Below are 27,713 nucleotides of genomic sequence, written 5' to 3'. Positions count from 1 at the left end.
GGCCTCCGGGCCGCGAAGTGTGCGCTAGACTCCGCGGCCCCAGCCAGTCCGCCGAACTCCTACTGCCATCTAGCGTAGAGGTGGGGTCAAGAGCTCCTTGGCCACTGGCGGTTGCCAGGCGACGGAGGCAGCGCCCAGCGAGGCCTGAGGAGGAGGAGGGCGCAGACTGAGGGACTCGGCAAGAGCTGCAACAACCCCGCTTTCTATTGGCAGAAGAGCTCTCAGAGATCTCCATGAGCCAATCAGCAGATGCATACGGGCGACGCCACACGCTATGCGACTCCTCCCTCCCACGTTCTAGCAACGAGTCAGGAGACCGCGGAGCCCCACGTTGGACCCTGCAGGGGTCTCTTGACTGCTCATGTGCACCCTGCAACTCGTGCTTCTTCAGGTTTTCTTCCTTATGCTTCCTGAGGGCGCCCGGCCTCAGCCCTCTTCGTCCCCATCAGGGGCAGTCCCCACCTCTTCGGAGCTGGGATCAGGGACGCAAGGCGGGACCCTCCTGTCCTCCTCCCTGGGGACTGCCACTCCCCGGGCCGTGCTGCCTGGGATCTCTACGGTAGGCCCTACTCTCGTGGCCCCTACGGCGCCTGGGAATAGGACCGTGGACCTCTTCCCAGGTGAGGGGAAGGGTTGTGAGGCTGGAAACTATTTACGTACTTCTCAGATCTAAAATTCTGTCAACAAAGTTGAATTGCCACAAAGCGAGGAGTGGGGCTGTCAGAAGAGGGGGAATTAGCACTTGGAAGAGTTTGGGGATCCTCATCTCACTCGCTGCACTTGGTGTACTTTCATAGTCTTACCGATCTGCGTCTGTGACTTGACTCCTGGTACCTGCGATATAAATTGCTGCTGCGACGGGGACTGCTATCTTCTCCATCCCAGGACAGTTTTCTCCTTCTGCCTTCCTGGCAGCGTAAGGTGAGCTGCAGTGCTCAGGGGATTGGGGGCCTGGAATGTGTAATATTTGGAAGTAGGTCGAGTTTCCCTTCCTACCTCCTGCCCCCATTTCCACTCCTTGGACATACTCTTCGTTTTTCCAAGGAGTGGCCTTCGTTTTATGATTTTCTAGGGTAAGGCTGTCCAGTAGAATAGGACCTTACTGCTGCTCTGTAGCTGCCCAAGGAGTCTCTCTGTGGCATCTGACTGATTTCCGTGGAGCACCCGTCTTTAGACCTACCCCTTCGCTTCTAAGTGTATCTTCTCCATCCTCTTTCCTCACAGGTCTTCAAGCTGGGTGTGTGTAGATAATTCGCTTATCTTCAGGAGTAATTCCCCATTTCCTTCAAGAGTTTTCATGGATTCAAATGGCATTGGGCAGTTTTGTGTCCATGTGAACAACTGTGAGTAGAAATACATTGGCTGCTCTTGCTGTCTAACATTTATGGAGAATTGGCTTTGTGTTTTGCGTTTTCACCTGTTTCTTTTTTAAACTTTTATTTTTGTACTTTGAATCTCTATTACTCTCCCTCTCCTTCTACCCCTTCCCCTGCCCTCTTTCTCTTATTAGTGAACATTTGCAATTTCTTATGCCCTACTTCATGCCTCATACTTTAATTTCAATACTTTTAATCATCCCTCTTAGCTCAGATAATTACTGGTAGTCTTTACCCTCCACTTGCTACAAGCTCAGTGAGAGCACTCACTAAATCCCCAGTACCTGACACATGGTAAGCACCAAATAATACTTAAAGGAATGCCTCTGACAATTGAGTTTTTGCCAACCTTGTTTTTACTTCACGAGGCAACAGTACAGGAGATGGAACATTAGGCTAGGATCTCAGTGCTGCATTTCCTTTCCAGCTGCATAGACCTGGGCAAATCCCTAGCATTTCCAGGATCATTTCTTCAGCTGTAAAGTGAGAAATAATATCTCTGTCCCTGGATATGAAAGTACTCTATAATTGTAGAGTGCAATAAAGATGAGTGGTAGTTATTATTGGGGTTTTTTAATGGACTTAGAAATTTGCTAGTGCTGGTTATAACATTTCTAAAGATATGAAACTAATACATCTTTTAAAAATGTCTATGAAGCAAAATAATGTTCCCACACAAAATAGATTTAAATGTTCCTTGAATCCTGAAAGTCAACTCACCCTGATTTTGTCTGTTAGAAAAGAAATTGCAAAATTATATTTGTCTCAGAAAATAACCAATTTTTGGTTTGGGGGGATTGAATTTGGAAGCAGTTATAAGGAGCCCTGTGGCCATTTCAGTTATGAGAGTAAAGGTAGCAAGGTAAGTACTTCACTTTAAGATAGGCTGCCCCTTCTTTTCCAAACCTTCTACTCCCTTCTATATCCAGCCTTACAATCACGCTCCAGGGCTATTCCAATAGCGTCCAACTGGTGCTCCCTACTTTTAATTCCCACTCCTGCCTCCCATACCATCCTGCACACTGCTTCTGGGCCAGTGGATCTAAGCTTTATTTCCCCAACAATGCCTGAGAAGTATGGTCACTTCCAGTGGTAATAGTGGATCATTACATCAATGAATTCTCCCTGAATGAGCCTCGGGAATGGATTCACATTTAGTACGAAAAAGGCAAAAGCTTCCTTTTGGTTCTGAATATTTGCCTCCCTCCCTCACAGATACAAACATAGCATACACACAGCACACACAACCATGGAGAATCACTTTGCTAGTTTAGTCTTTCCATAACATTGCCTTATGTTGCTGCTTTATTCAGAAACCTCCAATGACTTCGCTCTGCCTGAAGACTAAGTACAGCTTCTTTAGCCTGCCCAATCAAGGTGCTGTTACATTTGATTCAACTTAACTTTCCAGGCATTTCTCTCATTACTCTCAACACTGACCTTATGCTTTGGCCAAACTCATCTCCTTATTGTTCTCAACATATGCCTTGCGTTTTTCCCAAGTTTGTATTTGCTTTTCTCCTTGACTCAGGTGTTTCTCTTCTCTTTGCATTTTAAAATCCCTAGCTTTTCCATGACTCTTCTCTCGCTCACCTGTTGGAAGTGAGCCCATACTCAGAAGTTCTAAGGCATTTATCATTTGTCATTCCCTTGTAACTTACAGGATTCTTTATTTTTATTTCTTTATTTTTAAAAGACGACTGGTAAGGGGATCTTAACTCTTGACTTGGTGTTGTCAGCACCGTGCTCATCCAGTGAGCTAACCAGCCACCCCTATATGAGATCCGAACCTGTGGCCTTGGTGTTACCAGCACCACACTCTCCTGAGTGAGCCACAGGCCGGCCCTCAGGATTCTTTATATTGTTATCAATTTATGTGAACATCATGTTTCCCCAGATAAATTGTCAGCACCTTAAAAAGATGAATCATATCTGTGTTTGCCGACAGTGCTTAATATCTGCTGATAATGATCATCAGTAAAGGATATTCTTAGTCAAAGTCTGTACAGCACAATGGAGGGGGAAAAACCATACACAAGGAATCAGATCTGTCATCTACTCCTGGCTCTTTGGCCTTTTGCAACTCTTTTACCTCTGAGGATCCAAATTCCCCCCCCCCCTTTTTTTTTTACCCGTATTTCATTCCTTATTATTGACAAATAATATTTCATTGTATGACTATATCACATTTTGTTTATCCGTTCATCAGTTGGTGCACATTGGGTTATTTCCACTTTTTGCTTATTATGAATAAAGCTACCATAAACATTTAAATACCAGTTTTTGGATGGACATATGTTTTTATTGCTCTTGGGTAGATACCTAGGATTAGAATGGCTGGCATATGGTAAATCTATTTTTAGCATTCAGAGGGATTGCCAAACTTTTCCAAAATGGCTGCACCATTTTATTTTCCCATCAGCAGTGCATGAGGATTCCAATCTCTCCACATCCTCACCAAATAACTGTTATTGTTTGCCTTTTTTATTATAGCCATTCTAGTAGGTGAGAAGTGGTATGTCTCTGTGCTTTTGATTTACATTTCTCTAATTACTTTTCATGTACTTACTACCCAATTGTATATTTTCTTCAGAAAAATGTCTATTTAATCCTTTGGATTTTTTAATTGGATTGTCTTTTTATTATTGAGTTCTGTTTCTTATATTCTAGATGCAAATCCCTTGTCAGATATATGATTTGCACATATTTCCTCCTATTTGTGGGCTGTCCTTTCACTTTCTTCATGGTATCTTTTGAAGCAAAAAAGTTTTAAATGTTAGATGAAGCTCAAATTATCAGGTGTTTTGTTTTTATTTTTATTTTTATTTTAACTTCTCAATATACATTGTAGTTGATTGTCCTGTCCCTTTACCCATTCCTCTTTTCTCCCTCCCTCTCTCCCCTCCCCCGCCACTACATCATATCTGTTCACTTGTCTTAAGTTCAAGGGATTGTTTTGATTGTTGTGTCTTCTCCCCCACCTTTTTTGTTTGTATATTTATTTATAGCTCCCACAAATAAGTGAGAACATGTGATGTGATATTTCTCTTTCTGTGCCTGACTTGTTTCACTTAATATGATTTTCTCTAAGTCCATCCATGTTATTGCAAATGGTAGTATTTCATTCTTTTTTATAGCAGAGTAATATTCCATTGTGTAGGTACACCACATTTTCCATATCCACTCATCTGATGATGGACATTTGGGCTGGTTCCAACTTTTGGCTATTGTAAATAGTGCTGCAGTAAACATGGGAGTACAGGTATACCTTCAGCATGATGATTTCCATTCCTCTGGGTATATTCCCAGCAATGGAATAGCTGGGTCATATGGTAGATCTATCTTTAATTGTTTGAGGAACTTCCGTATCATTTTCAATGAAGGCTGCACCATTTTGCAGTCCCACCAACAGTGTATAAGAGTTCTTTTTTCTCTGCAACCTCACTAGCGTTTATCATTCTCAGTCTTTTGGATATTAGCCATCCTAACTGGAGCAAGGTAGTATCTCAGAGTGGTTTTGATTTGCATTTCCCAAATGCTGAGGGATGTTGAGCATTTTTTCATGTGTCTGTTGGCCATTCGTATATCTTTCTTTCAGAAATGCTATTCAGCTCCTTTGCCCATTTTTTCATTGGGTTATTTGGTTTTTTGTTGTAAAGTTGTTTAAGTTCCTTGTATATTCTGGATATTAATCCTTTGTCAGATGTATATTTTACAAATATTTTCTCCCACTTTGTTGGTTGTCTTTTCGCTCTGTTGATTGTTTCTTTTGCTGTACAGAAGTTTTTTGTTTGATACAATCCCATTTGTTTATTTTTCCTTTGGTTGCCTGTGCTTTTGAGGTCATATTCACAAAGTGTGTACCCACTCCTACTTCCTGGAGTGTTTCCCCTATGTTTTCTTTGAGATGTTTTATCGTTTCAGGATGTATATTTATTTAATCCATTTTGAGTTGATTTTGGTATATGGTAAGAGGTACGGGTCTAGTTTCATTCTCCTACATATAAATATCTAGTTTTCCCAGCACCATTTGCTGAAGATGCAGTCTCTTCCCCAGTGTGTAGACTTGATGCCTTTGTCAAAGATCAGATGGCTGTAGGTGTATGGGTTGATATCTGGGTTTTTTTTTTATTCCATTGATCTGCATATCTGTTTTTATGCCAGTACCATGCTCTTTTGGTTATTATAGCTTTGTAGTATAATTTATTTTCTTTTATTTTTTATATTATTTTATTTACTTATTTTTAAATTTTTATCAAATCATAATTGATTATACATATTTTGGGGGGTTCAACATTGGCATTTGTTGATCAAATCAATATTACTAGACATATATTGTTACAAATTGTACTTATTCTTTATGCCCCTTGTCCAGTCTCTCCCCATCCCCCTCCCCTTCCCCCCCTTCTAATTACCCTAGATTTCTTCTCTTCTTCTGAAAGAATAATGGTTACTCTGCTGATTTGTTGCCGAGATGATCTGTCCAATGCTGAGAGGTGTGTTCAGTTCCCCCAATATTATCATAGAGAAGATGCTTCTTTTGTCACTCTGGAATTGGCTTTGTGGAGAGAGACATCCTCTTCTTTCCCTTGATCTTTGTTGGTGACTCTCCTTGTGTCAGTGCAGTCCAGTGGCTGGCAGACTATCTGCATGTTGGTTGTGGTGTCTAGCCACTTGCGCAGCAGCCATGGTTATTGTGGTGGCTGTGGTGGGCCACCCACATGGAGGTGATGTTTTTGGCATGCTCCTTGGTGCTGGCAGTATGCTTGGTTGTGGGAGGGGGGGATCCAGTCCCCGGATCCATGCCTCAGGTCCCTGGGCAGGCCCTGAGGTTCTGGCAGTGTGCCTGGTTGTAGAGGGGGGTCTGGTCCTGTAGTATAGTTTAAAGTCAGGTAGTGTTATGCCTCCAGATTTATTTATTTTTTGCTCAGGATTGCTTTGGCTATGCATGGTCTTTTGTTATTCCATATAAATGTCTGGATAGTTTTTTCCATTTCTGAGAAAAATGTCAGTGGAATTTTGATGGGGATTGCATTGAATCTGTAGATCACTTTGAGTAATATGCACATTTTCACAATATTAATTATTCCAATCTGAAAGCATGGGATATCTTTCCATCTTCTTGTGTCCTCTTTAATTTCTCTCAACAGTGGTTTGTAGTTCTCTTCGTAGAGATTTTTCACATCCTTGGTTAACTTTATTCATAAGGTTTTTTGTTGTTGTTGTTGTTTTGGTAGCTGTTGTAAATAGACTAGCTTTCTTGATTTCTTTTTCTGCATGTTCACTGTTGTAGTATAGAAATGCTACTGATTTTTGTGTGTTGATTTTGTATCCTGCAACTTTGCTGAAATCATTTATCAACTCTAAGATTTTTTTGTAGAGGCTTTAGGCTGTTCAATATATAGGATCATATCATCCACAAACAAGGACAGTTTGACTTCATCTTTTCCAATCTGGATGCCCTTTATTAACTTCTCTTCTCTGATTGCTCTGGCTAGTACTTCCAGCACTGTGTTGAATAGGAGTGGTGAGAGTAGGCATCCTTGTCTAGTTCCTGTTCTTAAAGGAAAAGCTTTCAGCTTTTCCCCATTCAGGATGATATTGGCAGTGGGCTTATCATATATGGCTTTAATTGTGTTGAGATACTTTCCATCTATACCTAACTTGTAGAGAGTCTTTATCATGAATGAATGTTGAATTTTGTCAAGTGCTTTTTAAGCATCAATAGAAATGATCATGTGGTTTTGGTTTTTGCTTTTATTGATGCGGTGTATCACATTTATTGATTTGCATATGTTGAACCAACCTTGCATCCCTGGGATGAATCCCACTTGATCATGGTGGATAATTTTCTGTATGTGTTGCTGTATTCTGTTAGCTAGTATTTTATTGAGGATTTTGGCATCTATATTCATCAAGGATATTGACCTGTAGTTTTCTATTTTTTATGTATCTTTGTCTGGTTTTGGCCTCAGGGTGTTGTTTGCCTCATAGAATGAGTTTGGGAGAATGGCCTCTATTTCAATCTTTTGTAGAGAATTGGTATCAATTCCTCTTTGAAGGTTTGGTAGAACTCTGCAGTGAACCCATCTGGTCCTGGGCTTTTCTTTGTTGGGAGCCTTCTGACAACAGCTTCAATCTCTTTTATTGTTATTGGTCTGTTCAGATTTTCTATATTTTTTTGGCACAGTTTTGGTAGTTTGTACACGTCCAGAAATTTATCCATTTCCTCCAGATCTTCAAATTTGTTGGCATATAGTTGTTTATAGTAGTCTCTAATGATTTCTTATATTTATGAGGTATCATTTGTAATGTCACCTTTTTCATTTTAATTTTTGTTATTTACATCTTCTCTTTTTTTCTTAGTTAGCCTTGCTAAAGGTTTGTCAATTTTATTTATCTTTTCAAAAAACCAACTTTTTGTTTCATTGATCTTTTATATTGTTTTTCAATTCTAATTCATTTAGTTCTGCTCTGATCTTAATTATTTCTTTCTGTTTACTAACTTTGGGTTTGGATTGTTCTTGTTTTTCTAGTTCTTTAAGGTGAAGTATTAGGTTGTTTATTTGCCATCTTTCCATCCTTCTGAAGTAAGCATTTAATGCGATAAATTTCTTCCCGAGTACTGCTTTTGCAGTATCCCACAGGTTTTGGTATGATGTGTCATTATTTTCATTAGTTTAAAGAAATTTTTTGATTTCCTGTTTAATTTCTTCTTGTACCCATATGTCATTAAGGAGAATGTTGTTTAATTTCCATGTGTTTGTATAGTTTCAAGAGTTTCATTTGTTACTGATTTCTAATTTTAATACATTGTGATCTGAAAAAATACATGGGATAATTCCATTTTTTTTTAATTTGTTAAGACTTGCTTTGTGACCTAACATGTGGTCTATCCTGGAGAATGTTCCATGTGCTGATGAAAAGAATGGATATTCTGAGGTTGTTGGATGGCAGATATCTACAGAATATTCCAAGTCCAGTCAGTCTAAAGTTTTGTTTAGATCTTGTGTTTCTCTATTGATTTTTTGCCTAGATGATCTGTTCAGTGTTGAGAGTGGGGTGTTCAGGTCCCCTGCCATTATGATGTTAGTGTCTGTCTCATTCTTTAGATCTAATAGTGTTTGCTTTATAAATCTGGCTGCTCCGGCGTTGGGTGTATGTATAATTATGATTGTTATGTCTTTTTGATGGATAGATCCTTTTATCATTATATAGTGGCCTTTATCTCTTTTTATGGTTTTTGGTTTAAAGTCTATTTTATCTGATATAAAAATAGCTACTCCAGCTCGTTTTGTATTTCTATTTGCATGGTATATCATTTTCCATCCTTTTACTCTTAATCTATGTGTGTCTTTACAGGTGAGATGAGTCTCTTGAAGGCAGCATATTGTTGGGTCATCTTTTTAATCCAGTCAGTCAATCTGTGTCTTCTGAGTGGGGAATTTAATCCTTGTACATTTAGAGTTATTATTGAAAGGTATTGATTTACTCCTAGCATTTTATTGATTTTTGTTTAGATGTCTTAAGTATCTTTTGTTCCCTTCTTTCTGATTTTGTTTGTCTTCTGTGTTTGTTAGTTTCCTGGGCAGTAGATAAACTATTTTTTCTCTTTATTGTTAGGATTTTTGTTTTACTGGTAGGTTTTGTTCTTTCTTGAGTATTCATGGCAGTGATGGTTTGTTTTTCAGGTGTCAAACCCAGTACTTCCTTGAGAATTTCTTGTAAGGCTGGTCGTGTAATAGTGAACTTCTACAGGTTTTGTTTGTCTGAGAAATATACTGTTTGTCTTTCATTTCGGAAGGATAGCCTTGCTGGGTAAAGTATTCTTGGCTGACAATTTTTGTCCTTTAGTATTTTGAATATATCATCCCATTCTTTTCTGGCTTTTAGGGTTTCTGATGAAAAGTCTGATGTTATTCTGATTGAGGCTCCCTTATAGGTGACTTGCCACTTCTCTCTTGCAGCTTTGAAGATTCTCTCTTTGTCTTTGAGTTTTGCCAGTTTGACTATAACATGTCCTGGAGAGGACCTTTTGGGGTTGAATATGTTTGGTGATCTTTGGGCCTCCTGAATGAGAAGATTTGTGACTTTCCCTATACCTGCGAAGTTTTCTGCTATTATTTCATTGAATATGTTTTCAATGCCATTTCCTTTTTCCTCCCCTTCTGGGGAGGAATATCCGCATGATTTGGATATTTGAGTGGTTAAGGTTGCTGTTATCTCTGATTTTTTTAAATTCTTTTTTCTGGTCCACCTGTATTAATTCAAACAGTCTTCAAGGTCAGAAATTCTCTATTCTGCTTGTTCTAGCCTGCTGGTTAGACTCTCTGTTGTGTTTTTTATTTCTTTGAATGAATCCTTCAGCTCCACAAGCTCTGCTACATTCTTTTTCAGGGCATTGATTTCTTTGTACATTTCTTCTTTCAGATCCTGTATATTTTTTCTCATTTCATTGTGTTGTCTAACTGAGTTTTCTTGTATCTCATTTAGTTTCCTTAGAATTGTTGCTTGAAATTCCTTGTCATTTCAAGGACTTCCTGTTCTATAGGATCTAAAGTTTGAGAATTATTATTTTCCATTGGTGGTGATGTACTTTCTTGATTTTTCATATTTCTGGTATCTTTCCTTTGGTGTTTAGTCATTGTGGCAGGGGGTATCACAGTCCACTCATTCCACCCTGATGTCTGGCCTGGATCCTGAAGGGACTGCCAATTCTGGGCAGTGGGGACTAGCCTGGGCTGGGGGTCCCGTGGCGCCTGCCTGTTCCGGTGTGGCTGACTCAGGGCGTGTGTGCCTGGAAGCTCTCGGGCCTCTCTGGATGGTGGGCACTGGCCTGGGCTGGTGTTCCTGTGGCGTCTGCCTGTTCCAGTGCGGCTGACTCAGGGCTTGTGAGCCTGGCAGCCCTCGGGCCTCTCCAGGCAGTGCTGTTTGGGCTGGGCTGGGGGTCCCACAGGGTCTGCCTATTCCAGCGTGGCTGACTCAGGGCATGTGGGCCCAGCAGCTCTCGGGCCTCTCTAGGCAGTGGGGACTGACCTGGGCTGGAGGTCCCTTGGCGCCTGCCTGTTTTGGTATGGCTGATTCGGGGCCTGTGGTCTCAGTGGCTCTCAGGCCTCTCTGGGCGGCAGGTACTGGCCTGGCCTGGGGGTCCCGTGGCGCCTGCCTGTTCTGGTGTGGCTGACTCGAGGCGTATGGGCCTGGCAGCTCTCAGGCCTCTCTAGGCGGTGGAGACTGAACTGCACTGGAGGTCCTGTGGCTCCTGCCTATTCTGGCATGGCTTATTGGGGTGTGTGGACCTGGTGTCTCCCAAATTTCCTAATGGGATTGGGTCAGATGTGCACATCTGAAATTGTATCAATCTGAGTACCTTTAAGCTCTGTTAGGTGTAATATATCATGTAAGGTGGTAGAAATTTTAGGCAAAAACTCTTTACTTATTCTCCTTACCCTGTATTCCTTTCTGCATTATCCTTGTTTACCACCATTATCACCAATATCCCTGCACTGAAGTGAGAGACAAAATGTTGACTTTCTCTTATTCATTTAAGTCATGAAAAAATGCCAGAAGGATATTTGTCATCTCAGCTCATCTCTTTCTTAGCTTAATTTTAACTTTTCTTTCATTTGTAAGAATAGAAATAACTGCATTTGATATGAGGTAAATATCTCTTCTATGGTGGTTTTCAGGGTATGAGTTCTGAAGGAAATGTTTAACACCTCCTAGAAGTTTCAGAATTTGAAGATTTCAGATCAGAGGTGGAAAGTGGCCCACAAACCAGCAGCATCAGCATCACCTGTTTCAAAGCAATGCTTTTTAAAAAACTCTTAATATGCATGTACATCACCTGGAGATTTGTTAACATACAAATTTTGACTCAGCAGACCGAGGGAGTGGCCCAAGTCTACAGTTCTGACAAGCTCCCAGGTGATGCTGGGGCTGCTGATCTTCTCATTTTAGTAACAATGATCTAGATGTATAGAGAGTCAGTAGTCTAAAAGGCCCCAGAATTGAGATCTGTGTTCATTTTATGCTGCAAAACTGAAAAGCCAAACAATTAAGTTGTGATCACAGAGGATAAAAGTCAAGCTTATTTAATGTGGAATCCTCATTAGCTTTCAATGATGCAGGTCTTGTAATCTTTTTGACTCTGTCCAAATAACCATAATTATATGAAGAATGAAACTAGAACGGGGAATGTTTCTGCCATGTTCCTTTTCCAAGTTAGCAAAAGACTTGCAGTGGTAAAGCAGACAGTGTTGTTTATCACCTGCTGCCCTCTGGGTGGAGGACATTACCAGTGCCCTTTTCCTATCTCTCTCTCCTGGTTCTGAAGAGCCATAAAGAGATGGCTGCAGGAGCTTGAATAGACTTATACATGGTTATAATAGAAATAGTAGAATTGTTACACAAAATACCTTTTTGGGGTATCTGTAATTTTGAATGTAGGAATTATAAAGTGAAAGGAATAAGATATAAGAAATCTGTATATTTGAGAGATGGAAACATTATTATTAGAATGTGGTCGGCTGAAATTTAGAGGAAACAGGAAGATCTGGGGAGGATAGATAAATATAGTCTCCAACTTTGCCATGTTCCTACAGAAACAGTACCATTTTGTTATATCAGAGACTCATCTGGTATGAGGCAAGTATGAACATTAGTGAGCTTCCTATTTTCATCATAAATTGCTAATCATACACATTCTTGGCCATCAGAGACTTGGACTTTATGGCATGCGTTGACCATATTCTAATCTCAGATCTTAATACTAAAACAATAATTCAATTAACAGGTTACAAATAAATTAAGAGGTGATAGAAATCAAAATTGTTATCCTTGGAAATGGAGTATTGATTGGGGCTCTTCTGGAAAAAGTGTTCCGTAACTTGATCTGGGTGGTGCTAATACACATATATAAATTTGTAAAAATTCTTTGAGTTTACACTTTAGTGCATTTGCCCTTTACTATACATGTATTATGCTCCAATAAAAATGTTTTTAAAAATTAGTTATTTGGCATGCCAGATGTTTAGAAACAAATGTTTTTCTTTCATCTAAACCCTTTTTCTTTTAAAAAACATTTTAGCAAAATTAAACTATTTCCAGACGCTCCAAGAGGTCAACGCAACCAACTTCCAGGCCCTGGCTGCAGAGTTTGGAGGCGAATCATTCACTTCAACATTCCAAACACAGTCATCACCACCTTTTTACAGGGTGAGCCTTGGAAATGGGATGGGATTGCTGGTTTGGTTTTTGCCCTCATAGAAGACAACTGACAAGGTAGTACCACCCTGCAACCAGGTAAACCATCGTCAGCTCTTCTGAAGGGCACTGCTGTCCATATAGATAAGCTGGGGTTTTTTTTTCCCCTACTTTGTTTCTACTTTTTCTTTTTTGGTGTTGTTCAACCGAATCTCACCGTGAATAAATTTCTCCTATATTTTATTCAGGCTGGGGACCCTATTCTGACTTACTTCCCCAAGTGGTCTGTAATAAGTTTACTGAGACAGCCTGCAGGAGTTGGAGCTGGGGGACTGTGTGCCGAGAGCAATCCTGCAGGTGAGTCCAGGGCAGAAGTACAGCCTTTTTGCTCAGTTTAAAATAGGCTTTCACAGGGCTGGCCAGTTAGCTCGTTTGGTTAGAGCATGGTGTTGATAACACCAAAGTCAAGGATTCAGATTGCCGTACTGGCCAGCCACCAAAAAAAAAAAGGGCTTTCTCATTTACCACTCTCTTAATTCTTTGTGTTCTAAGGTTTCCTAGAAAGTAAAAGTACAACCTGCACTCGTTTCTTCAAGAACCTGACAGATAGCTGTATCTTGGATCCAGCCCTTGATGCTGCCTCTTATTATAACTTCACAGTCTTGAAGGTGGGTGTCCTTTCTCTCTCCACTCTATCATCACCGTGGATTTGAAGTCAACATGCTTCTCAAAGTTGTGGGTAGTGGAAAGAACATTGAATTGGAAACCAGTCCCCAAGAGGATATCCAGGATGAGAGATTATAAGCTTGTTTCCGTAGTGTAGTGGTTATCACGTTCGCCTCACAGGATGAGAGATTATGACCTTCTTGGCTAATGGGATTGGCTTGGGAGGGTGGGAGGGAGTGACATCTCACTATTTTGGGGAGGATGGAAGGGAGTGATATCTCACTATTTCACTAAAACTTCTTGCTTTTGCTGTTTAGTAGAGCTCTGTCAGTGTAGGTAGGCATCACAGTGTATCCAACCTCCCGTCTAGCTACACTCCCGGTTATTTTAGTGAAGGAAGAGTCAGGTGGAAGAGAGGAAGTAATATATTGATTTTTCCTTCAAGACCAAAGCCTATTGGTAGTAATATGAAACCCCAAGCTCCTGGTGATTTTATGTAAAGTGTGTGTGTGTGTGTGTGTGTGTGTGTATGTGTGCGTGCACACTAATGTCCCCACTGTTATTCTAGATTCCAAGAGGTATGACTGATTTGCAGAATATGAAGGTATGATGCCATTTTTCAGGAAGAAGAAAAAAGAATATTTGGCTCCTTTGCATCTGAGGCAATTTCAGTCTAGACAGTAATGGTGAAAGAAAATGTAAGCATGATCTATCAGTCAAGTATGGATCTAAATCAGCACTTTTGCAAGTGTGTTCTATATGATTAATAGCCTAATATATGAAATAAGCATTCATGACGTGTTAGGTAAGTTTGGAAAACATTGGGATAAATAAAGTTAAACACTATATTTAGGGTGGGCTTCTTGGAGTCTTTAGTTTGCTAGAAGGCCTTGTTAATCTCTAAGAGGGGAGTGTTGAAAACAGTATTTCTAAAAGTTATTTGACCATGTAACCCTTATTTTATATCTAAGAGAATTAGTGTTCTGAGAAATAAGTTTTGAAAAGTGCTGATTTAGAATGACTTTTGAATTTAAGTTGTAGGCTGGCAAAGGAAGGGGAAAGAAAGAAGATGGTCAAGGGGAAGGAAAAATACTCATTTTAGCATGATATGTAGCTAGAAGAGATAGCTTTTAATTTTAGTTGATTTACTTCTTTCCCTTGCCAGTTCCAGGTTCCTGTAACACTTGTCTCACAGGCTGATCCTCCTCTGTTAGCTGGAAACACTTGTCAGAATGCTGTTTCCCAGGTAGGGATGCTGACTTCAGATTCTGGACTGTGGTATGGTGATCAGAATCACCAGAGATGCTTTATCTTCCATTAAGTACCAGACTGACCCCACCTGAATTTTTGTGCATTAGATGAAGTTTAGCATGTCAAAAATTGAGCCTATCACCTTCCTCCCTGAAAATGTTTCTGCCATAGGGCCGGCCTGTGGCTCACTTGAGAGAGTGTGGTGCTGATAACACCAAGGCCACGGGTTTGGATCCCTATATAGGGCTGGCCGGTTAGCCCACTTGGGAGAGCTGACAACACCAAGTCAAGGGTTAAGATCCCCTTACCAGTCATCTTTAAAAAAAAGAAAAGAATTTTTTCTGCCATTTCCATTGCCACCATCCTTCAGTATTTCAGGTTCAGAACATTAAAATTATTTCTGACTCCCCTTCCTTTGCCTACATGTAGTCTATTACTGGTTCTTTCTGATTGATCACATTTTCTTCTGTTGACACAGTATTGTCTGAAAGTCTGAAGTAGATCAGTCAACTTCTGTTCCTCTGTCTTCTAATCAATCCAACCTAAAAAAGTCAGAATTATCTTAAGCATCATTTTAAAGACTGTGCTCAGAAATTTAAGGTTACCTTGAATTGCATGTGACTTCCATCCCATAGATAAAGCAACTATCTTTATTCATCCTCAGACGTTGTGAGAGCCAAGTGAGCCAGGTTCCTGGTCCATGCTCAACGATGCCTCTGTTTCTACTCACCCTCCTCTGCGCACACTCAAAACTTGTTTTTCTTCCCTTTCATTTCTTTCCATAAACTCACCTCATCCATGAACCCTTTCAAAGAGCTCTATCCAGTCTCTTTTTTATGTGCAAATGTAATATGAAATTGTCTTTATCTTTTCACGGTATTTGTGTTTTGCATTTTTAAGATTACTTTTTCAGTCTCCCTCATTCATTATAATTAAACCCATAAAGATAGAAAATCCTATATCCGAAACATTATCAGCCCAATAACTATTTTTTATTAATTGGTTCTTCTTTGTATTTCAGGTCATCTATGATATAGAGACCAATGGGACTTTTGGAATCCAGAAAGTCTCTGTTAGTTTTGGACACACCAACCTGACTATTGAGCCAGGCGCTTCCTTACAGCAACACTTCATCATTCGCTTCAGGGTTAGGCCCCTTTTGCTATAGGGGATCAAGAGGGGAAGAAGTATCGGGTTAGAAAGAGTTTCTCTGCTTCTGTAATACATGGGAAATAGAATAAGTTTATGAAGACCTAGTTCAGTGTGTCAATTGAGGCCTCAACATTTAATATTTCATAATTTAACTACAAGTGTTAGGTATTCAACAATTGTTTATTCATTAACATTTGCTCTGATTCTCTATCTGGCCCCCAGCAAACAGGACTTTAAACTCAAATCAAAACTCTTTTTTTAAATAGTCATTTTGAATCATAAACTCAGGCAACAACCCACAGAAATTCTTTAACTAGCTTTTCTCATAGTTCTGGACATTCAGCATTTTATTCATTTCTTAATCAAAGATTCCAGTTTTGATCACCATGTTTTGGCTTTCTTCTACTTCCTTCCTCTTTTTGAACCCAGTAGTTCTCAGTTCTATCTTCAGGTGATCATCCAAATCCTGTGTCTCTCAGAGTTCATTGCTGAAACATTTATAGTTAATTAAAATATATTTTTAAAATTACATTTAAATTCCTCTAGTTTCAACCAGGCTGAACATAGCCCTAAACTGATAGCAATTTTTGAGAAATAGGGTTACGGGATCTCTGGTAGAACCTTGGTTGTAGACCTTGGTAAAAGTAGCATATAGTGAATTTCAATATGCAGATCACTCAGGATTTATTTTAGTGAATTAAAAAAAGCAAAAGAAACACTGGAGTAGAAATCTTTGCAAAATTCTATGCTGTGGAAGGAAGCCACATTGTTCAGTGTAGCTCACTTATTGCATTGCCCTAAAGAAGGGTAGGAAGCCAGGTAGAAGGTGGGAAAGCATGCTTTTCTCCATAACTGACTTTTCTTTACTCTTTCTGCAGGCTTTTCAACAAAGCACAGCTGCTTCTCTTACTGGTCCTAAAAGTGGGAATCCTGGCTATATTGTTGGGAAGCCACTTTTGGCTCTAACTGGTGATATACGTCATGTGGTATCCTTTTTGGAGCTGGGTGGCCTATTGCAGCTTAATGAGAAAAACTACAACAGCTGATCTTTCGGATTTTTCAATTCTCAGGGTTCCCCCATTTTTTAGGTATTCAGCAATTTCTTTATCAAACTGTTAATACATTATGTTCTCAAATGTTGATGCCATCAAAGGCTTTAAAACTTATGTTAGACTGGCGAAAGGTGAGGATTGGGCTGATTTTTGTTTGTTTTAATGAGATACTTTTATACTGGTGGTGTTTTTGGAAAAACTAATTATCTCTGTGTGTTTTTTAATTAGTAGAGAAAAAATACAAATTTGTGATGTGAATAATATCATGATATTAATAAAATATAAATAGTGTTAAGGGAACAATGAAAGTATACATTTTCCAATCCTGCCTACTTTTTTTTCTGTTATGATCTCCTTAACTTTTCCACCTTAGATGACCCTCATGAAGAGCCAGGGTAATGGAATTTGCTCTGTTAAGAGACATGAGGTACAATTTGGAGTGAATGCAATATCTGGATGCAAGCTTAGGTAATTCTTTGCTTCCACATCATTTCCCACAATTTTATCTTTTCTTGTAGGGAATATGTTGATATGGTAATATTTATATTTTAAATACAGTTCAGAGATTCCTAGTTAGGAATAGTCTTTTAATCTAAATAATTAATATTGCTGAGAGTGTTCTCACAGTTCTTAAGACCTACTAAGGATTATTTCCTCCAATCTATTTTATAATATTATTTCTTATGTTTGGATTAATATACTAATGTAGTAACATTATTATGTTAGCATTAGATTTCAGTCTCCATGTGTTTAATCATAGGCTGAAGAAGGCAGACTGCAGCCACTTGCAGCAGGAGATTTATCAGACTCTTCATGGAAGGCCCAGACCAGAGCATGTTGCCATCTTTGGTAATGCTGACCCCGCCCAAAAAGGAGGGTGGACCAGGATCCTCAGCAGGAGCTGCAGTGTTTCAGTAAGGAAAGAAATACTCCTTCTGATGGAGGCTCATTTTCAATATGGATAGTAAGGTTAAAACCAGCTCTGTTTCCATAGATAATAAGTTTGCCATAGAAGGAAGATTATAAGAAGTTATGCCCATTTTAAGTCATTATCTCACATGAGGTTTACACCTAACTTATTCTCCTTACTTAGAAAAAAATTTGGAGGTAGAAAATCTAGAGATTGTCTGTGGTTCAAAATCACACCATATATTTCAAATATTCTCTTTTATTCTTGAATATTTGGTTGGCACAGATTCTTTCATGAGGTTGATATTGTACTCTTTCTCTTGTTACAAAAATTTATATTTTTACATTTACATAAAAATACACTAACAGGTTAAAAATTGAAACCACATAGAATGGTATATCCTTCTTGCATCTCACAATTAATCCTCCTAGAGTAGTACTTTAAGTATACCATGTTTCTATTCCAGAAATTTTCATGGCTCTTTGATGCCTTCAAAACAAACTACTTAAATGGACTACATAATCTAACCCTAAAGTGTCATCTTTAACCTTTCACTGCTCCTGTGTTCAAATCCTTTGCTTCAGCCAAGTGGTCTGCCCAAGGCCAGTGCCTCGCACATGCCTGGCACATAGGAGACGCTCACTATCTGTTATTTAAATTAATCAGTGAATGTCCATTCATGGCTTCAAGTGCTGTTCTAGTTGCACACCTTTTTTTTTTTTTTTTTAATTTTAATTTACTGAATCAAAATTGATAATACATATTTTGGGGGTTCAACATTGAGATATGTTTGTTGATCAAATCAATATTACTACCATATATATTGTTACAAATCATAATTATTCTTTATGCCCCTTGTCCAGTCTCTCCCCATCCTCCCTCCCCTTTAATTACCCTAGATTTCTTCTCTCCTTCTGAAAGAATAATGGTTACTCTGTTAATTTGTTGCTTAGATGATCTGTCCAATGCTGAGAGGTGTGTCCAGGTCCCCCAATATTATCATAGAGCAGATGCTTCTTCTGTCACTCTGAAATGGGCTTTGTGGAGAGAAACATCCTCTTTTCTTTATCTCTGCTGGTGACTCTCCTTGTGTCAATGCACTCCAGTGGCTGGCAGACCATCTGTGTGATGGTTGTGGTGTCTAGCTGCTTTCGCAGCAGCCATGGTTATTGTGGTAGCTATGGTGGGCCACCCCCATGGAGGTGATGTTTTTGGCATGCTCCTTGGTGCTGGCAGTGTGCCTGGATGTGTGGTGTGTCTGGTCCCCTTCTCCATGCCTCTGGTCCCCGGGCAGGCCCCAAGGCACTGGTGTAGTGTGCCTGGTTGTGGGAGGAAGGTCTGCTCCCTGACTCCATGCCTTGGGTCACTGAGTGGGCCCCGAGGTGCTGGCATGGTGTGCCTGGTTGTGGGAGGGGGGTCCAGTCCCCTTCTCCATACCTTGGGTCCCTGGGTGGACCCCGAGGTGCTGGCACAGTGTAGTTGCACACCTTTTTATATACCATCTTTCTACCTGATTTGTCTTTAACCACCATTTCTCCCAGTCACATGTTACTCATCCCAGTTCCACAAAGCCATCCCCAACCAGAAATGGCTGTTTCTTCTGCCATTTCACAGCACTGACTATGCACCATTCACTGAGCACTTCTTATAACCATTGTACATGTGCTCACGTTTTCTTAATTTCTATATTCATAATTTCCATTTTCAAATATAAAATTTTTTAAGGTCAAGAACAATAATATGGTCTATTGTGAACTTTTATGTTCCTCTTCTAAGCCACACTGCCTTCTCTCTTATTGTACAATGCTTAAAAAACAATGGCTACCTAATGCGTGGTAACTATAAGCAACCATCAGGCAATTCATGCAGGTGCTTCTTTCCCCTTCTGCAGGCTATGAACTGTACTTCCTGCTGTTTCATACCAGTTTCCCTGGAGATCCAGGTATTGTGGGCGAATATAGGACTCCAGTCTAACCCACAAGCTCATGTGTCAGGAGCTAGATTCCTATATCAATGCCAGTTCAGACAGGTAAGTCATGACTCATAAAGGACCACTAACTGTGCAAAACCCACATTGTCTTATCAGCCATTTGACACCAAATCATTTTTTAACTTCTGAGAGCCAATTTATATTACCAACTAATGTTTAGAATGAGCTGACACAATTTTCAAGTCTATCTTCCCTGCCTGGTTACTGAATTTAACATGTTGTCATGGTGAATACAGCCTATATCCCTTTCATCTCAGATTTTTTTTTTTTTTTAATTTCTTGACCCCAGATTATAGTATAGGTTAATTTCTTTTAAATCCTATCACTATTATTATACTGATTGATTCAACCACAGAAAACATTTTTCATAAATGTGTATTCAATGTGATAGTCTCAGCCTCTAAGCCTGTTGACTGTGATTAAAGCTACTGCTGTGGCTAGTTTGCAGTCATCAATTCTTGGGTGTATGTGTTGCTTTAAATAAATGCTTTTAGTCTGTAGTAAACATATTTTTATGATATGCCTTAGGATAGCTTTAGCATCTGCCTTTGTCTTAGAACCTAATCCTTAACTTTAGAAGTTCAAAAACAGGGTATATTTCATTTTACTTAGGAATGATTAGGTCCTGGTGAAATGATTCATGTATAAATTGGTATGCCAGTTTATTGACTTTAATGAAAATTAAAACAGATTGAAATTCTTATCTGTTGCACTGCATTTAAATCCCAGAAAACAAAACAAAACATTACATTTAGATCAGAAGTAAAATAACTTGAGCTCTCCCTCACAATGGGGTTGGCAACTTAGTTCTCTATACCTGTAAATGGGATTAACACTCAGGTTATCAGAAACTGTATTAATGAGAACATTCCATTCTCTCCTTGTGTTGGTTTACTGAATAAAGAGAACCATTTCTGTGAGACTCATTTAATGTTACAGATCCTGCTCTGGATCCATTGTTAAATGTTTCTAAACTATATCTTCATTCTTTATTTATGACTTCCTGTATTGTTTGGGAAGATACCCTTAAGACCGTTCTTTTTATTTTCCAAAATCTCTGATTCTTTTAGGCATTGTAGTCACCCAGTGCCTCTTTCTTACTAGTATTTTAACCAAAATCTTTTTCTAGCATTTAGCAGAGATTAGCTTTTCAGGTAAGTTTGTCCCCCTCTACAAAACCACACTTTACAGTCATTCAGTCTAACTGGCGTAAGTGTGTGACAGCTGAGAATTTCAACTGTGCTTCATTCATGCATATCTACTGAAACATTATCTATTCCAGTGACGAAGTAAAAATGAATTGTGTTGAACTTACTGAGAGGTAGTATGGAATACACAAAACCATGTTCGTCTACTTAGGGTGACTTAAGGGATTTGCAAAGGTAACTTTGATTATGCAAAAATTTTCTCTTTATGAGCTGAGTCAAGAAGCTCATCTCCATGAAAGATGTCGTGCCCCTGTAAAAGTATAAGGAGTTACAAAACAATAATATTATGTCAGCATGCATTTACATTGTTCTTTGCTGCTTATAATTTTATACTAATTGGGCCTTTAAAGGAATCTTTAAGTTTGAGGATTGATAAAATACATCATGTTTCATGTCTGCATATAAACTTTTAAATTTAAAAAATAAAATATATCTCTAGGAAAAAACTAGTTTTTCAGAGTATTCTGTACCAATTTAGACTAAAACAATAAGGGAGTGTAAAGAACAATGAGCATCACAGGACCAAAGCTCCAAACCTTTCTAAAATTATGATATTCAATTCATGTTTATCACCAAGCAGATCGTCTACTTTTTAGATTATCTCGGAAACTATTGCCTGCAGTTTATATGGTAAGACCCCTGCACTATAAAACATTATTGAGAGAAATTAAAGGGGACCTAAAAAAAATGGTTTATGGAGAAGAGTCAAAATTAATGTATTTATTCTCAAATGGATCTATAGATTCAGTGTAAACCCAATAAAATCCTAGCAGGAATTTTTGTAGAAACTGACAAGTTGATTCTAAAATTTACATGGAAATTCAAAGGACTCACAATAGCCAGAACAATTTTGAAAAAGAACAAAGTTGGAGGACTTACAGGACCTCATTTCAAAATAAATCTTAGACAATGCAGTACCCTGGCATAAGGATAGACAAATAGACCAATGGGACAGAATAGAGAATCCAAAAATAGATCCACAAATCAAATCAATTCAATGGAAAAAGGAAAAAAATGTTAGCATTTGGTGCTGGAACAACCGGATAAAACTGGAACTATTGGATAAACATATGAGGAAAAAATGAACTCTGATTCCTGTCTTTCTTCATGCACAAAAAAATACTTATGCCTGACCAATACATAAAATCCAGAGTCATAAAGCTTCTAAAAACAGGAGACTGTCTTTGCAAATTTGAAGTAGGCAAAGGTTTCAAAAACCAGTAACCATAAAACTTAAAAATTTGTAAATTGGACTTTATCAAAATTAAAAATCTCTGCTCAACAAGATACCATTATGAAAATGAAGATGTCTCAATACAAAAATTAAAACATGTGCCCCAGAAAAGACTTGTACAGGAAAGTTCACAGCAGCCCTATTCATAACAGCACACAACTGGAAACAACCCATATATCCATTATGAGGAGAATGGGCAAATTATGGTACATTCACACAATGGAGTACTGCTCAGCAATAAAACACTGAACTACTGGTACACAAAACAACATGGATGAATCTCAAAAACATTGATCTTAATTGAAAGACGCCAAACACATACACCAAAATATACTGTAAGATTCCATTTATATGAAATAGAAGAACAAGCAAAACTAACCTTTAGTGGTAAAAGTCAGGAAGTGGTTGCTTCTGGGAGAAGGACAGAGAATAGACTGGAAAGGAGCACAAAAGAACTCAGAGATGACAGACATTCCACTGCTTGTTTTGGGTATTGACTACATAGCATATAGAATTGTAAAAACTCATTGAATTAAACACTTAAGATGTATATTTTTTATTATTTATAAATTGTACCTTAATAAAAATATTCAAAGAAAAAACATTTAAGAAAAATGAAAAGCCACTGACTAGGGGAAAATATTTGCAAAATAGGTATCTGACAAAGTTCACATATGTAGAATAAAGAACTCTTACAGCTCAATAATGAGTTACATAGTTGAGCCAAAGATGAATTTGTTCTAGTTTATAGTCTGAATGTAGCTACAAAAACATAAATCTAGGAGACAGTATCCACAGCTTTTTCTTTAACAAAGGTATTTTTCATTTGTAACGATTTGACATAGGGGATTAATGTATATAGTGGTTAAAAAATTGTGATTATAAAGATGTAATATAATAATATATAGGGTGTACTTTATATTACAAAAGCCAAAAAAAACCTATTCCACCTCTTCATGTTGTTACAAAGTAAAACTTATTTTGAGACAAAGGATTTTGCTGCATCATAAACTGAATTGAAGCAAATAAATCTCCCAGGCCTCACAAAGTGTTAAAACAGAATTGGTGGTGGTAATTTCTGAAGCAAACATAATAAAATATTACAGCTTAAAGCAGAAGTAAATTAAATCAACCATACGTAACTGAACTGGATCCACAGTAAAAGAAATGTGCTGAGTTGGCTATGTGTCTTTTGTCTGTCTTGATAAAAGAAATGAGATGACCAGACTTTGAGGGAGTTTTTTTCCAATGCTCTTCTTGCTTTACATGCTACACAGTGAATTCTCTAATGTCACCTGTACATAACTTTTAAAATACAAATGGAAAAACTTTAGATTTCAGAATTCAAATATAACATACCGAATGTAACTCAAAACCCTTGTTCTTCGTGTAGTACTAAAACTCAAATTCTCAAATGGGTCAATAACATTCAGTATTATCCAGTGACCCAGCAAATGCAATTTAAGTTCCTTTTCATTGGACTATCTAGTGGGCTGCATTTGTTCCAAACCTCCACACAATTATGGAGGCAATTTTTTTAATAAATGAAGAATATGCATTTCATTTGAAACATCTGTTAGTAAATACATAGTTGAATGAATGGATTAAGCACAACATTTAGGGATCCCACTTACAGTGTGGTGGAAAGGGTATGGGGTCAAGTAGATCTGTAATCACTGACCCTTAAATAGCTATGACATACTTTCTACCTTGTGATTTATTATCTCTTTTTATTTATATTAGTTCCCTGTCTCCAAAAATACCTCTGCTCATTTGTCTAAAAAAAAAAAAAAGACTTTATTGAATGCTTACTTTATGCCAAGTACTATGCCGGGAGCTAGGTATGGACTGGTGAACAGGCAGACATCACCCCTGCAAGGTGTGAGGCAATACTGAGGTGAAGTTTATACTGCTATAAAGGACAGTTTATGCTGCTATAAACTGTAAACTATAGCAGCTTAAACTGCTATAGAAATTCGTCAGGAGATACTGATGGCCAGAACCCAGGTCCAGGATATGGGGGCTATGAGGGCTGTACAAAGTACACAGACTTCAAAAGATTTAGGGCTGCCACAGGTAGGACTTGATTGATTGCTTGGATGTGGAGGCTGAGGAAGAAGGAGTCAAGGATGATGGATAGGTTTTTAATTTGGGTATTTCATTTAGTTCTTTTATATCTTATATATGGTACCCTGTTGACTATCCCCAAATGTAATTTTGCTTTTTGCAGTCACCCTGGTATTTTTCATCCCCTGTCCCCCTTTTTTTGGTGGGTATGCCTGAGGTCTTCTTCCTTTTTTGTTTTGTCTACTAGAACCTACTTTACCTGTAAAGTGCTTGGGAATTTACATCCCCTGATGGCCCTTTACCAGTGACTTAAGGGAGCAGAAATATGAAAGCCCACCCCTCTTTTCTTGGGCTGGGACAAAGTGAGTTGTTTGGTGTATGAAGCCCACCTTATATTGCAGTTCCCCTGCAGACTGGGCTGATGCTAGATAATTGTATAATTTATCAAAATAATACATACATATATTTTTTAAAGTCCCAGTAGTAAAAAGTCCTATATCCCCTCTTACCCTCCTGCTCTCCAGAAATTACCTGTTTAACTCTTTTAGCTGTTTCTTCTGGGATTTACCTTGATTTCTAAGCAATATGTATACTTAGTTATCTCTTGAATAATCAGTCTCAGAGATAATGTATTGACTTCCTATTTTTGTAGGTGAGTTCTACTCTGTTATTCTCCTGTCTCTCCCGCCACTCTCCCAATGGTTCCATCAAAATGTTTTATTAAATCAATGGTCAGTGTTTCATTATTATGATTATGTAAATACTCATGCTAAGCCAAGTAGTTCAATTTTTGTAGAATTTTTTGTGAAATTAATAATTACCTCATATTTCACTCTTAGTTTTCTTTGAGGAGATAGCTAAGACTTCTCACATTCTCCAACAGCTCTATACAATTTCTCTCAATGAAATTTTCCAAAGAGTTGAACTTGCCATGTAATCTATCAGTTCCACTTTTTCCTATGATTTTCTTCATGGAGACCTCCATAACCTGATATAATATGGTCTAGTTGCTAATAACCTCTTTGGGAAAAGGTGCATGTAAAGTACATTTTTTTCCTTCATATGTCTAAAAATAACTTTTTTCAGCCATCATCATGATGCTTAATTTATCATTTGGCTAGGTATAAAATTCCCAATTGGCAATTATTTTCACTCACAATTTTAAAGGTATTCTTCCATTGTCCTCTAGTTTCCAATACTGCTGTTCAGAAGCCATTTTAAGATCTCTTTTTATTCCTAGTATTGTGAAGTTTCCACAATATTATGCTTTGGGTAGGTCTTTTCTTCATTCCTCATACTGAACAATTTGTGGGATTTTTTTGTTCTGGAAATTCATTTCTCTGAGATTTCAATTATTATATGTTTAATAATGCCCTCCCACCTCCACCATTTTCTCTCTTCTCTCTTTTTGGAACTTTTATTAATCTGATACAGGGTCACTAGATTGACTCTCAATTTTTTCTTTTCTCTCATTGTCTATCTCTTTGTCTTTTTGTTCTTCCTAGACGAGTTCCTTAACTTTATCTTTTAACCTTTTTACTGAATTTTTTATTTTGGCTATCATGTTTTTAATATCTAAGAGTTCTTTCTTATTCTCTATTTCCTTAAGTTATTAACAACTTTTGATGCCTAACTGGAATCAGATTCCCTCAGCAGCTTCAGCCCAAGCTGGCCATCCTTGGAATGAATGTGGTTCTTTCAGTGCCTCAGAAGTTATATTAGTTATATTCCAAGTCCCTCATGAGCTTCACAGGTTAAAAAAAAGAATGCAAAAAGTTAATATGACCTGCACTTCCATTTAAAAAAAAAAAAATTATAGTCCCTAGAAGGGTTATTCCAAGCAAAATTATGTTCTCCGAGCCTGGTGCTTACTGTTGCTAAAGACCACAGCAGATAATGTATGCATCAGAGTGAACGAAGGTGAACGGAGAAAATCTTCATTTCAGTTTCCACGAAATAGTTATTTATTGTCAAGTTATTATCAGAAGTTTGCTTGGTGAGCACAGAGTTAGAACAGAGGGAATTCATTTTAGATGAACATAATTCCATTATTCTACATCATCAAGCTTCAGCCATATCTACCAAAAGCTATGTCTGTTAGATTAAATACTTGAGTCAGCCTGACAAGTTCTCTTCTCCTGGGAGCATCTGTTTTATTTGACTTTCATTTATGGGTGGTTGGAAGGATCCTTTCTAACTCTAAGAGTCTGTGAATCTGATGGTTTTTTTTAAATCAACATTACTGAGTTCTTTGCTTTTTCCAAGAAATTTCTTAAATTGCAGAATTTCTTTCTGTAATTTAAGAAGGAATAGAATTGCCATTACTATTTCCACTTGTCCATATGTACTGTTTCAGAGTCTAGAGCCTCTGGGACCTCATTGGGTAGAGCAGCTATGCATGTAACAGCTACAGTTTTGCCATCTGGCCTCTCTGACATCAGGCAGCTCCCCAACTGGGGGAAGCTAGGATCAGTCTTTAGGTAGGTATAACTGTTCACAGTTCTAATATGGACTGTTGCTAAGAAATTCATTTCCTTGTGTCTCATAGAAAGAGAACTACACAGGACCAATATCAGCAAAAGATATATCTTGCTAAGGGCGATTTGTTTTTGGTCTTTTTTCAGGGAAAGTAATAATAACAGCCGTGTTGTAGGGCTATATGAATGGGTACCAAGCACTGACCTGTCATTGACTTTCTTCCTGTAGGATTCCCAACAGGAAACAGAAGTATCTTTGACAACTCTTGTAAACTTTGTGGACATTACTCAGAAGCCAGAGCCTCCAAGGGGCCAACCCAGAATGGACTGGAAAATGCCTTTCGACTTTTTCTTTCCCTTCCAAGTCGTATTCAGCAGAGGAGTAGACTCTCAAAAAGGTTCAGTCTCTCCCATCCTTATCCTGTGCCTCTTACTACTTGGAGTTCTCAACCTAGAGCCTAAGTGAAGAAAAGAGAATAATCAGATTTCAATTCTTCCTGTGGGAAGCTCTGAGGCAGCCTACTTATCTTGGCTAAAGCCTTACCAATGCTCATGACCAGAGAAGAGCATTTAGGATAATAGAGGACCTAACTGAAGGAATATTTGTACATAAAAAAAGGTATTTTAGAAAAGCAATAAAAATATTTTATCCATCATAGCTGTCTCTCTAGGGCTCTGCAGGCCACCGGGTACACATTGATTCACTATTCAAGCTGGGAAGGCAAAGAGTCTTCCTCCAGCCCTTCCGGTTGTGGAATACCTAACAAAAGGTTTGTAAGATCTTCATCCATCTGCTCACAGTCACAGTCGGGCCCTGCAGGAAGAGGAACATGCTCTTGCTGTCACCCAAGGTTTGGCCACACCCTTTGTCCAGGCCCGAGTACGGAAAGCAATTCTTTCTCCTTACTCACTTTCCAAAATGAATGTAGAATCCAGCTCCCTTTTCTACTAGCAAATGACCCTACTATTCATTTCTATTCTTTCCTTCCCTCCATTGTGGTAAGGAGATATGCTCTGAAGACCCCAATTTTGTGGCACTGACATTAGTAGTGAGTTCAGCATGAAATCTATTATTTGAGTGTAAGACAATGGCAACTTAGAAAGGGCCCTGCATACATGGCCAATTCA

General features: G+C 38.5%; 1 protein-coding gene across 2 annotated transcripts; it reads left to right on the top strand.

Moving 5' to 3' along the window:
* The first annotated feature begins 307 nt into the window (after positions 1-307).
* On the top strand, positions 308-27,713 carry TCTN3 (tectonic family member 3). 2 transcript variants are annotated; one of them, XM_063102978.1, is made up of 14 exons: positions 308-620; positions 798-921; positions 1,225-1,343; positions 12,463-12,590; positions 12,827-12,935; positions 13,131-13,246; positions 13,813-13,848; positions 14,410-14,490; positions 15,517-15,642; positions 16,526-16,633; positions 17,073-17,167; positions 17,460-17,613; positions 19,501-19,638; positions 26,815-27,713. In XM_063102978.1, the coding sequence occupies exons 1-14, from the start codon at positions 362-364 to the stop codon at positions 27,049-27,051; spliced, it is 1,830 nt and encodes a 609-aa protein (XP_062959048.1). In that variant the 5' UTR covers positions 308-361; the 3' UTR covers positions 27,052-27,713. The 2 variants fall into 2 exon arrangements, with proteins under 2 accessions (XP_062959048.1, XP_062959049.1); XM_063102979.1 differs by lacking the exon at positions 13,813-13,848.

Source organism: Cynocephalus volans, chromosome 7, assembly GCF_027409185.1.
Source record: "Cynocephalus volans isolate mCynVol1 chromosome 7, mCynVol1.pri, whole genome shotgun sequence".
In the NCBI taxonomy this organism is placed as follows: domain Eukaryota; kingdom Metazoa; phylum Chordata; class Mammalia; order Dermoptera; family Cynocephalidae; genus Cynocephalus; species Cynocephalus volans.
Note: the sequence above shows the minus strand (reverse complement) of the source record. Positions and strands in the feature narration are given on the sequence as shown.

Bases quoted from the DNA above. Each gene is read 5' to 3' on its own strand.
- TCTN3 (XM_063102978.1), top strand. From the start codon at position 362: ATGTGCACCCTGCAACTCGTGCTTCTTCAGGTTTTCTTCCTTATGCTT. The intron at 12,936-13,130 runs GTGAGTCCAGGG...TTGTGTTCTAAG, and splicing joins TGCCGAGAGCAATCCTGCAG to GTTTCCTAGAAAGTAAAAGT. The intron at 13,247-13,812 runs GTGGGTGTCCTT...CTGTTATTCTAG, and splicing joins ATAACTTCACAGTCTTGAAG to ATTCCAAGAGGTATGACTGA.